This window comes from Leuresthes tenuis, unplaced genomic scaffold, assembly GCF_036924035.1.
Source record: "Leuresthes tenuis unplaced genomic scaffold, fLeuTen1.0.hap1 SCAF_8, whole genome shotgun sequence".
NCBI lineage: Eukaryota > Metazoa > Chordata > Actinopteri > Atheriniformes > Atherinopsidae > Leuresthes > Leuresthes tenuis.
This window is the reverse complement of record NW_027325362.1, coordinates 7,383,555-7,395,402: the sequence shown is the minus strand read 5'-3', so window position 1 is coordinate 7,395,402 and position 11,848 is coordinate 7,383,555. Positions and strand designations below refer to the sequence as shown.

At 39.3% G+C, this 11,848-nt stretch overlaps 1 protein-coding gene across 2 annotated transcripts; it reads left to right on the top strand.

Moving 5' to 3' along the window:
* The first annotated feature begins 5,241 nt into the window (after positions 1 to 5,241).
* thumpd2 (THUMP domain containing 2) lies at positions 5,242 to 10,693 on the top strand. 2 transcript variants are annotated; one of them, XM_072390635.1, is made up of 11 exons: positions 5,242 to 5,451; positions 6,438 to 6,576; positions 6,676 to 7,242; positions 7,336 to 7,394; positions 7,558 to 7,635; positions 7,825 to 7,877; positions 8,223 to 8,310; positions 8,688 to 8,759; positions 9,089 to 9,203; positions 9,950 to 10,070; positions 10,212 to 10,693. In XM_072390635.1, the coding sequence occupies exons 1-11, from the start codon at positions 5,341 to 5,343 to the stop codon at positions 10,546 to 10,548; spliced, it is 1,740 nt and encodes a 579-aa protein (XP_072246736.1). In that variant the 5' UTR covers positions 5,242 to 5,340; the 3' UTR covers positions 10,549 to 10,693. The 2 variants fall into 2 exon arrangements, with proteins under 2 accessions (XP_072246736.1, XP_072246737.1); XM_072390636.1 differs by having other exon boundaries at positions 9,950 to 10,057; positions 10,212 to 10,318.
* The last annotated feature ends 1,155 nt before the right edge of the window (positions 10,694 to 11,848 follow it).

Sequence of the window (11,848 nt, the reverse complement as noted above, 5' to 3'; positions counted from 1 at the left end):
GAGAATGCATCATAATGAAATTTGGGTCCTTGGGATTGAAACAATAGCTGCAAACTCTTTAAGGCACACATTGAAAAAATAGGCCAAGGGCTTTCAGCTTTTTTATTTAGCTAAATGGAACAACGACCCTGATGTTGAATTTCTTTTTTTTTTAACTTGATAAAATATGGGGCGAGGGGATTTGGGATTTTGTGTAGTGAGAGAGATGTTCTTTGTTAACTGGGACAAGGGCTTGTGCTATGCCAGGTCAAAGTTTTGCGCATATAGCTGCTGTAGCGAAATGAATTACCCCACACTATATATCATGTTCGTTTGAACATCTTAGTTTTTTTTTCTTTTAGGTAATTTATGGTCTGTCTCCTCAGTTCTGTGATGTCATTTCACAGTAGCTTAATTTGCCATTTTGTGTGAGCAGCAGATGGTGGAATGACTTAAAGGTCAAATCTGAACAAGCCAAAAAGAAAGCAAACGTTGAGGTGTTTGTGCAAAAGGGAACTTAAATTCAGATTCATGCTATTCGTACCTCTTTTGAGTTTAGACAGAAAAAAAGAAAGTTACAAGCAGCTGTTCACCATGCACGTTGTCCCATGTCCATTTCTGTCTGAAAGCTGATGCTACTTTATGTTTATTGCTTAAGTAGAGGGTGCTTGTGGTATACTGAACTTCATTATTTTGAAAAGTTTTGAAAAATTAACAGACTTAAGGGGTCAAACAATGTTCCAAGTAAAAGGTGTGATCCTGCAGCTTGGCATTCCCAGAGATGGGAATTAACTGCACCAACAGAACAGTTGCAACACACCTTGCCATACAAAACAGGTATTTTTGTTCATATAACAGACTGAGTGTGACGACTATGTATTTGGCGAGATCGATCTCCATTAAGAAAAACAAACCAGAAAAACAAATACCAGACAAAGAAGCCTCAGAGCAGAAGAAGAACATGGTTGCTTGTCTTGAGGAGAGACTTTTCAGATAATCACTGTCATCCACCCCTCTACAGTGAGAGGGGTCGAGAGTATACTTGTTTGCACATAAGTGTGATTATCAACATTTGAAAAGGAATGGCAGTGACTGGATTAAGTACATCACACCCTCACCATCTCTCAGACCATCTCTCAGGTGTCTCCCAACCAGCTAGGCAGAGCAACAGGACCAAGTTGTGACAGCTGTAAGAGGTGTGATTGACCCAGAAAAACAAAGAAGATCAGTATGACAAGTGAGGTTGAACCTGTGGTTATTCTCTACTTCAGCCTACTTTAGATTATGGCCTGGCTTCAGGAGAAGATCAGATCATATCTCTCAGCTGATCCAACCAATTTAATCTTGACTGATGTAAAAAGGAAAGCATACTTATTTAAAATGTTTTGTCTATATGATTTCTCTAATTGTCAGTGTGAGAGAGACTTTTTTCTTTTTGTAGGTGGTGAATGTGTTACACAATCTTTTGCTGCCCGATGCCAAACACATCGAATCTTGATCTTGAAATCTTGCTCTTATAAAAAAAAAACTGTGCTGTATGTATATTTTCAAAACAACACAAAATCTAGTCACAGCTCATTTGTTTCCAGCAATGTTACCAAGCAGTCACAGTGAATTTGACAAAATTAAAAGATTTTAAAGAAGCAAACACAGCAGGCGCTAAACAAACCATACATGGAGCGACTCACACACACACATCTTTCTGCTTTTCCTTCTCCTCTTTTCTTGTTCTATACCTCTTTCTCTCCCCCAAGCCTGCCTTCCATCTTTGTGCTGTTCCCCATTTCCCCTGCTATTGTTGATTCTGATAGCTTCTGTCAGTTTGTTGCAGTGTTTACGGGTTCAGCCCTGTTGCTGGGGGAGTGTGTGTCTCCTTTTCTCCATGGATGCTTGGCCCTGATGACAGACTTCGCACTCCTCTGAGAGCAATAAATATTTAAATATGCTTACGTCACAAACCTGCACATCAGCACTTAGAAACATGCATGAATGCACACACGTACATGACCAAGTGGAGAACATCCAGAGCGCCCTCTGGCTCCTCACCTCGTTTTTTTTTTTCAGTCGGTCTGTTTGTGTTGATGAGAGTAAAGGAACTAGAGAGGAGGGCAGAAACAAGAGCGTGAGAGAAGAGGGAGAAAGGAGTGAGGAGCCAAGGCAAAAGAAGAGGGACAGAAGATAAAGCAAAGTTGACAATGTTGGAGGAGAATGACAAATGGACTCCTTTTTTAAATAGACACACAAACATGTATTAATTAACTGGCCTTTAAATGACAGCCCTCTTAAAACATCATTGAATATTAATCACCACATGCTCAATGTGTCATTTTATCATAATGCCACTTGAAGCCAAAATGTAATTTTCAATTAGAAAACAGACCGCTGACATTTACTCTGCATCTGAGCAAGTTTGGGTAAAAGTCTAAGCACACGTTGTGTGGTTGAATGACCAGATCAGAAACTGAGCACGACTGTGATCAAAGGAAGTTATTTATGTTTTACTACAATGATGAACCCCAAGACAAAAACCTCCTGCCTAATACTGTTTAAACATCCATCTCATTTGCCCACATGTTCATAATGCAGTAATTGCAGTAAATCGTGTAAGTGTAAGCTGTTGTTTTGTGTGGAGGAGCATCCACGGGACATTTTCATATCTATGATGCATATATTAAAACACTGTGTGTGATGCAGTGTGGACCAACATTGCTATCATACATTCTGCCATGATGCCAGATCTTCTGTTTCGGAGACACTCGGTTGATACGGTTGTCTGATCAAAGTAATATGACCGCTGTCAAAGTCAGTCAAAACTTTGCTCATTCTTCCTGCTTCAAATGCATCATATTATAGTAATGGCTATTGACTTGCTGCCAGCTCTGTCCGAGGCCTTTGGATATATCATTTTAACAAGATAATCAGAGTTGTTGACTTGTGCAAGTGGATCTCTCAGAAATATATGAAATGTTCTTGACCTTTTTAACACTGCTGTACATGGTGCCAAGACGTCATCTCATGGAAAAGTTCATGGACTGATTATTATGGAAAATGTATGAAATAAAGGAAATTTGTCAGAAAAGACCCTATATTTTTTTAAACGTAATTTAAAATTTTCTGTTCTGATTAGTTAGGTTTAGACATGTAGCTTTTACTTTTGCTTCATTATATTTAAGTACCAAGTCAATTTGGCTAGAAAAAGCAGAAGGTACAGATAATATCTGTGCAGATCAACATTCACTTAAAAACAGCTCTTTTATAATTGTATAGATTAGGTCTGGTTATGAATCAATCAGGGAGGTAATTGCATGGCACAAGTTGCACTCTGAATTTATAGTTTGTGTGATACATTATTTTTAATTATGTCAGCCAAGTTGTATCCTTTTTTTCTTTAGCCCTCAGAAGTTAAATAAGATTATCATGAAAACTTGATAACCATGTAATCAACCTACTTTGCGTTTCCAATCCTTCAGCCTCGTCTCTTGACCTTCTCCAAGAGATGTGGATGGTGGTACTCATTTGCACACATTTCTCAAGGGTTTAATTTTCGTGTTTGATTTTACATGACCTTTTCATCTCATGCAATCAGATGATGATTGCAGAGGGAACAAAATGTATCTTTGTATACCCTTTTTCCGCACTTATACTAAAAACAACTTACAATCCAAAACAGTGCAGGGGGAAACTGTCAAAAATAAATGAGCAAATATGAGCCAGTCCAGACCACAGCAAGCTACGGTCCTACTTGCAAAAGGTCGTACAAGGCTTGTTTTCTTTTCCTTATCATTGCTTTTTATTAATCTATGTATCCTTTTCTTCATTTCCACTCCTCCTTTCTCCACTTTTCTGCCTTACATTTTACATATCCTTTATCTGCCCCCTTTCAGAATTGATTCCTCCCTCCCTCCAGCCATCCACAGCATGTGGAGGAGAATAAAAATGAGCTTAATGTAAAGTCATATATCAAGCTATGACTGGTGTGCTGGGCAGCATCCATTTTGTGGAGCTGCTGTGTTCACTCATAAGCAGTGGAGCTAATTATTGCAGATGACAGCTGCTGAAAAAGTATTAATGTCTCCATTCTGCATGGATGCATTCAGTAGTATGGCCTGATTAACATACCACAGGCTAAAAGCATAAGCATTGAACTGTGTCTTTGTTTGATAAAATCCTGTGACTGTTACTAAAACCTTTGTTAAAGCTGTCATTGACTAAAGTTACTGTAATCTAATCCTCAATCAGCCTAATAAAGTAAATTTCCGTAGCACTTTGATGTAGTTGGATATCTGACTGTGAGACACTGGGCTGTAAATATGTGACCCACAATTTGTCAAAAAACCACTCAAAAACGTAATGTCAGACAAAACAAAGTTGAATGAAATATTATGTCTCCACTGTCAAAATGTAGAATTTCCCCACTGTCAAAATTCTCAGAGATTCAGTGGAAATCAAAACAATCTCCTGATGCAAAGTTGAATCTATCTAACACCTGTGTTGGCAAATACAATCCTTCACATTTTTATGCACCACACAGTGGTAGGTCACAGCAGCATGTCAAGGTTTGAGGGGTTTATAGCACGAGGCACCAAGCAGAACACTGCTCATCAAATAAAGTAAAGGGATTAAATATGTTTGGGGTCACAGAAATGGCAGAAAGAAAAAGATGGAGATTAAAAAGAAAGTGTGTGACAAAGCGGGAGGAGAGAAAGAGATAAGAAAGCAATTTAGGGTAAGTGTCGAAACGTATTAGGATGAAGGATGTCTCCAAATGATACCGGATAAAAGAGCAGTACTGCATGGATGCACTTACTCCTGCTGCAGGATATATTAGTTTTCCTTCCAGTTTCAGGAAACAGAGCTGCCTCCAGGTATTCCTACTGCAGCAGAGGAGCTGTTCAAACCGAAGCTGCAAGAAATGTCTTTGCAAGAACATGCACTCACGTATTTGAAGTTGAAAGTGACCGTATGTATGAAAACATCTGTGCCAAATATTTTCAATGAAGCATTTGGACATGAAATACTCCCGAATCACAAAATAAATTCCTGCTGTCTTGGTTCTTTGTCACATCAAAATGCCATTATTACAAAGAAAATAAATATAAACAAGCCTCAGCACAGGTGACACATTATTTCATGCACATTATGATAAATGTGACAATTACTATGAGGGGGGGTATTTTTTGCCTTTGTACAAGAGCGACCCCTGCTGGTCAAGGTGACATCATCGTCTTAGGACGTAGTTCCGCTTCCGGTGTAAACATGTAAGCCAACATGGCGGCTTTCACAGTTTGGTTTAACAGATAGCAAACTTCTGGCTGCAGTGATGAGTCATTGAAAATACAAAACAGCATATAGAAGTGCATCATGGATGAACCGAGTGGTGATGGGAGGGTTGTTCGCTACTACTGCACCGCCGGGAACGGGATGGAGCCTTTTTTAATTGACGAAGTGAAAGGGAAGTTGGCAGCTGAGGACGTGAGTGCTAACCTATGTTAGCCACTGTGTTGGCAACATGTCAGTGCGACTGAAGTACCAACAGGCATGGAGTAATATCCCGTTTCTTCACAAAAAAAAAAAAAAATGGATCAATAGTCTCGTGGCCAGTTTAAAGAGCATTAAATGTACTTACTACTCTTTCTGAATATTTTTTTTTTCTGAGAGTTTATTTGTACTTATTGGGAATCATCCATACTAACTCTCCTAATCCTTCCAGTCCCTGTCATGGATTTTGTTGTTTTTTCCTTAACAGCGCAGTAATTTTGTCCATTATTAGAACTAAATCTAATAATTTTTACAAGTAATTCTAAGCTTCGTTATCTTGATCTGGTTAAAATGTGCACATCAACATGTTCAAAGCCCCGATCATTTACAGCCAAACTGTTATAGCTGAATGTTTTGCAAATCTGGAACTGAATATTTACAGTTTTCAAAAAGTAAAAAATACAGTGTAATTTTTGTTTGCTGGATTTTTCCAACTCATTCAAAATAAGCTGGCTCTAGCTTTGTAAAGGTTGCCAACTTCAAATTTCAGTTTTGTGACAGCTGGGCTCTCAGTGATAACATGAATTTGGACAAAATATTAACAGGTTTTTCTGTCCTGAGACCTGGTCTTACCTGGGCAATTCTGGGGCACCATTCAAAGTGTGCTTTGGCCAAATTATTTATTTTAGCCTATCAGATAGTGACCGCAAAAGTCAACAAAGCTTATGCGTCTGTGTGACACCAACACTCACCAGGCATCTGTGACATCTAATGCAATACAATACAACAGCTGGCATAAATGGGGTCAGTGGAGTTGGCTTACATTGACCCTATCGGTTTCATATACTCATATCCAAATCCCTACTAACAGTCACATGTTTGTCAACACAAAGTGAAAATTTAATTCATTATATGTGCAGCCAAGACAGTTGTCAAGGCGTTCCTAAATATGAGACTTTTTTTTTTTTTTCTGTATCCAGGTGTGTCAGATTCCTGGTAAAGTGTTGTTCAGCTCCTCTGCAACAATTAACAGAGTCAGTGAGCTGAAGGCTGCAGAGAGGCTCTTCATTCTGTTGAAGCAAGACTCACCTATTAGGCTGTCAGCCCACACCAGCCCAGGTAGAACCCTGACACAAGAGAAGCAAAGCAAAATCACTTCGGCATTCAGTGAATAATTACTACTTTTTGACTGACTTCTGTTCTCTGTCATATTTAAAGCAAAAACAGCTTCTGTGCTGCTATCCAGACTTCTGGGTGACAGGGATCAATGGACCAAAGCTGCAATGACATGGAGCCGCCTACAGAGGGAGCTGGCAGCCTGCAGAAACGCTGTCAAAACACCAAGCACTGTACTGGGAGTTACAGGGAAGAGAGAGGAGGGGAGAGGCAGTGAAGAGGGGCTGAAGTGCCCTGAGGTGTCTAGAAAACGTACGTGTGAGCTTAGGGAGGACGAGAGTGGGAACGAGAGGCTGAGACGTGTCGAGCAAAATGGAATACAGATATCAGAAAAGAAAAGAAAAAAGGATACTGAGGAGGAAGCGGAGAGGGAGGACTTATCTGTTGAGATAAATGTAGAGAAAAGGGAATCATCTGAGATAGACAAGAAGAGAGAGGAAGATACAGCTGCGTCTGCTATGGAGTTTAGCAACTTGAGAAAATACAGAGCAAACTTCGATGGCTGCAGATCGGTTTCTGATAACGAATCCCCAGAGCTGGAGCACCATGTGAAATCTATCAGCAGGAGGGTGGATGAAATGGGAAAAACTGTAGAAGATGTAGAAAATGGTAAGGAAATGGATGGTTGTTATCAAACTTAGTTCAATGTTAACTGTAAAGTTATGACTTCTGGGAAAAAAAGCTGCCTTTTTTTTATCCCAGTCTCTTTTAGGATTAGCTGCAAATGCAGCGGATCACTGTCCCGATGCCTCGGAGCTCAGGTAAAGTGTGAAGCTTTTTATTTATGTGCATCTTGATTGAGAATTTCATTGATATCATTTAGTTGCTCAATTTATATCATGCAAAGACTTAAAGTTCACAGAACACTTGTATAGCTGCGTAATTGCTCAGATTATAGATGCGTTTGCATATTGTCTAATACAGGAAGTGAGCAGAGTGTTGGGAGCAGGTGTGAGCAGAGTGCTGGGCTGGAAAGCTGACCTGAAGAATCCACGGCTGGAGGTAAACCTTGTACTTAAAAAAGTTATTTTAACATGTTGATTTTTGGGTCATTTTTTGTGTGTTTTTGACTGGTAATAATGCCGAAATCAGCACTTCTCTATTGATTATGCTGTTGGCAGAAAATCACTGCTCTCTTTCCCATCATTTTAGAATCTGACACAGTCATCGGTTGTTGATTCTTTTCTGCAGATAAATGTCTATTTGAGTGACGACTACTGCCTGCTGGGGATTCCAGTGACCAGGTTGTTGCTTATAAACTTATGCCATTTGTTTTGGTTCATTCAAAGAACCATTCTGCAATAACACATGCTGTTTCTTATTCTTAAAGCTGCTTTATCTATTCTATCTGCTGCTCGTTTAGCTTTTAACTATTTGTATTTCTTACTGCTTTATGCTATTATAATATGAAGAGTTTCTCACCAACTGTAAGTGCTGTTGTATGTTCCTCAAATAATGCCAAATATTGTTAATGATGATGATGTCAGGAACTTTTACATCTAACATTTGGTTATAAAAATGTTTCATATTGCTGCTTAAATCGGTTTGATAAGCGCTTCTAGAGTAAAGGTCCTTTCATGTCTCTTCAGGTTACCTTTAGCTAACAGGAGCTATATTAAAACCACAGGACTGAGGTCTACAGTAGCCTGGGCCATGGCTTCACTTGCTGAGATACAGGTAGGAACACACGGCTACTGGATGTCTCCTGCTGCGTTCTTCAGGATTATTTAAAACTATGAGGGAGTTACATTGTTTGCTCCATGGTGTTGCTTGTGTATGTAACTGAGAATGTGTTACCAAATTTTACATGCAAAAATGTTCTTGTTTCGTTTGTTGCACAATAGTTGAGTTTAATCCCTTTAAAAAGCAGGTTACACTCATTTTAATGTGACCACATCTCTGCCACTCTAAAGCTTTTAGCTGAGAGTTAGTTGTGTGTTACATTTACACGCACAGTGGCCGTCAGTCTGTAATGAAATATTGCCCTGCAGTCACATTAACACTACAAAGGATTGACCCGCTGAGTGCACTCTGTGCTGCCTCCTGTTTTCCAGCCAGGCTTCTGTGTGGTTGATCCGATGTGCGGAGTGGGAACCATCCTAGTAGAAGCTGCACAGGAACATAAGGTCAGAGCACAAATCTATGCATTGTTCACATGTATTTCTCAACTAAAGAAATATAAAATAAAATATCTGATCGGTAGGCCAGTCTGTTTGTGCCCTTATTGATTTGTGGTCTGTGTCATGTGTATCTGTTAATGCAAAGAAGGTTCAGCTTTGCTGCAAGCACTCCACCTATGAAATATCCTTTAGTCAATTCTATGGTTTTATTGATCTAAACCTTTTGGTCTAGGTAATGAAGTCAAAGCTGCTATTTAAAAAGTGTACTTGTTTGTGCTTTGAGCGATTGTAACACTTCCATTGTTGTTATCGACCACTGTCATTGGGATCCTCAGGCTTCCTGTTTTCTGGGTGTGGACATTGATGATGGACAGCTGCAGAAGGCCAATGAGAACATAGCATTTGCAGAGCTGGGAAATCGAATACACCTGCTGAGAGCCTCGTCTTTGGGTAGGAAACCTGTGATCACAACAGTAATCCAGATAATGCCATAAACTTTATATGTTCCTTCTTTGATCTGCAGAGACTAGCTAAAGCTTTACATGCTCTTTTTAACCTTGTTCAAAAGGTTAGAGGCTCCTTTGCCTCTGAATTAAGGATCAATCAGTCCAATACATGTCGAGGCAGATATAATCATACAAAAACATTATTCTACAACACACACATATTTGTGTGTGCTTCATATGCATGGTATGCTGTTTTTATCCCCCATTTCTGTTTGAAGGATGGTGATGCTTTTAAATCTTCCTCTGCAACTTAAAAGTATAACATCTTAGAAATGTAGTCAGTAATTTCTCTGAGAAATGTAATCATGTTTCATGAATAATGGTACCTATTACACAAAGCTTGCTCTAAACACCCTAAGAGCTTAAATAAGAGGTTTCACCTCTCATCCTAAATGTTTCTTCAGTTCGATCCATTTCAGAACTGAAGAAGCCTTTCAGATGAGAGGTAAAACGTTTTCAGGATCCAAGAAGAAGTCCAGTTGCCCTTATTTACGCTCTTAGGATTACTGTGACCTGGATGACATATTGACTTACTTGTAGTTGTAGTTTGTAGAAAGTGATTTCCTAACTGTCACTGTATATCCAAGGCAGCGTGTCATTGATGGGAAATATTGTATAGGAGGGGTAATGGAGTCCTCTGTGATGTATTAAATGGCCTCTTTGCTTGTTTGTGCTCCTCTGTGCGAGCAGTGCTGCCCCTGCCCAGCACCAGCGTAGATGCTGTGGTTTGTGACCTGCCGTTTGGCAGAAAGTTTGGCACCAGAATAAACATGGCGGCAGAGTTACCACTCATCCTCAGTGAGTGTGAGAGGTTTGTTCCCGGTTGTTTGTTTCAGATGTTTATTTTAGAATTGTACAGCGATTTAAGAAAATGCGATCAAATTTTTCCAAATGTACACAGTAACAAAGGTTTGGATTATAAATAATTTAAAATTGTGTTTGTGTTTTCTAGAGTCCTTCGTATAGGTGGTGTCCTGGTTGTCCTCCTTAGTCCTCAGTTGTCCTGTCTCCTGAAAAAACTCCTGTTACAAAAACACACCGGAGAAACGTCTAACCAGGAGGAAGAGCCAGCTCAAACTGGGAGAAAGAACTGCCTTCCTCCTGAGTCATCCTCAGAGCAGCAGACTTTCCAGAGTAAGCCAGGGGTTAAATCCTCAGCAGCCCATGGAACAGAGCTTCAGCACAGTGTTCAGCCTCCTTTGTCCTCTCTGAAGCACCAAACGACTCTCAGAGTCAGCTTAGGAGCAATCGATGGACTTATCCTTAAATATGTCAAAACAGACACTTGATCAGTGTTTGTCAAAGTTACATTTCATAATAAACAGATTGCTTTGCCGATTGCTTTATCATGAAAACCAGGTGGTTCAGTTGAAATGCGACAGTTTACTGTGACTCCTCTGTAACAGAGATGTTTTATCTAATAAAGAATGGGAACAAATGGAGAATTTTAAAGTTGTATGAACTTTCAAAGTGTAATAAAAATGTTCTGTTTTTGTCCATTAGTTCCCATGACAACATGAATAATTTATAGACTTCTCAGACTCAGGTTAACTGTATATTTATTGGAGACCTTCTAATTTCAACCATTTCAAAAGTTGGGATGCTTTTATGTAATTATTTATTGACAGTAGTGCAAAGATAGCATAGTAAATGCTGAATCAGATCAAATTCTTTGTATAAAAAAAGATTTGAACAAAGAATTGGGCACAGGGACGAGTTTCTCTGCTATGCTGCATCACCTTTCCTTTGGAAACGGGGTGGTGCTGGTTGGAATTCAAATTTTATAAAATAAGAAGGATACCTCTGAGAAAAGGATGTCATCTGGTGGCATTTGTTGCTCCAAAACCTGTATACATGGGTCAGTATTTTTTTTAATCAAAAGTCCCTGAAAATGTGTTATAGTCTCTCTTAACAGTCTGGAATTAAAACAACTTTCGTTACAGCAGACATAACAGAAATCATTATCAGACACCATTAGAGTCGCAAACACAGATGTAAAAGCAAATGCCCGTCGTGTCCATTTTGAGGTTAAATACACTGACATACTGCGGCATCCTCTAAAGAAAATGAACTCCTAAAACCCGGACAAATGAGTTCTAGTGTTGATAGAACCGATTACTATGTAACCATCTCTTTAGATTAGTTTTAAGTGAATAGTATGTGTCCAATTCTCTAATAGTTGTTGGAATGGAGTTCCTCTCTGCTGCGTCTTTTACAGAGAAAACTGACTAACTTTTCCTTTGTGGGATAACACAGTCTGCCCTCGCTGCACCTGCTGTAAGCTGATATGCAGCGTTGTTATACTGACAAACTGAGCAGAAGAGAAGTCTGCCCGTATCCAGCTTTGTATGTGTCACAAACACTTAACATATTTGATTATGTGTTCCTGACTAAGCAAGAGTTCAATTGTTACTATTTCTTATCAAGAATGTTAAGTGTTTGTTTCTATAAAGTGGTGCAGGCCTGTAAGCAGGTTGGTAAACAGCACAACTGGTGGCAGATGACCAATAAATGCCTTTCCATCTTAGCTCCCCCTGTAGAAATGTAATCTGTTATGAAATTCTAATTTGAGAGATCAAATCTGACCCT

Coding starts and splice junctions, on each gene's coding strand:
- thumpd2 (XM_072390635.1), top strand. CDS start 5,341: ATGGATGAACCGAGTGGTGATGGGAGGGTTGTTCGCTACTACTGCACC. Junction 7,636..7,824: donor TGAAGAATCCACGGCTGGAG/GTAAACCTTGTA, acceptor TCTTTTCTGCAG/ATAAATGTCTATTTGAGTGA. Junction 9,204..9,949: donor GCTGAGAGCCTCGTCTTTGG/GTAGGAAACCTG, acceptor CTGTGCGAGCAG/TGCTGCCCCTGCCCAGCACC.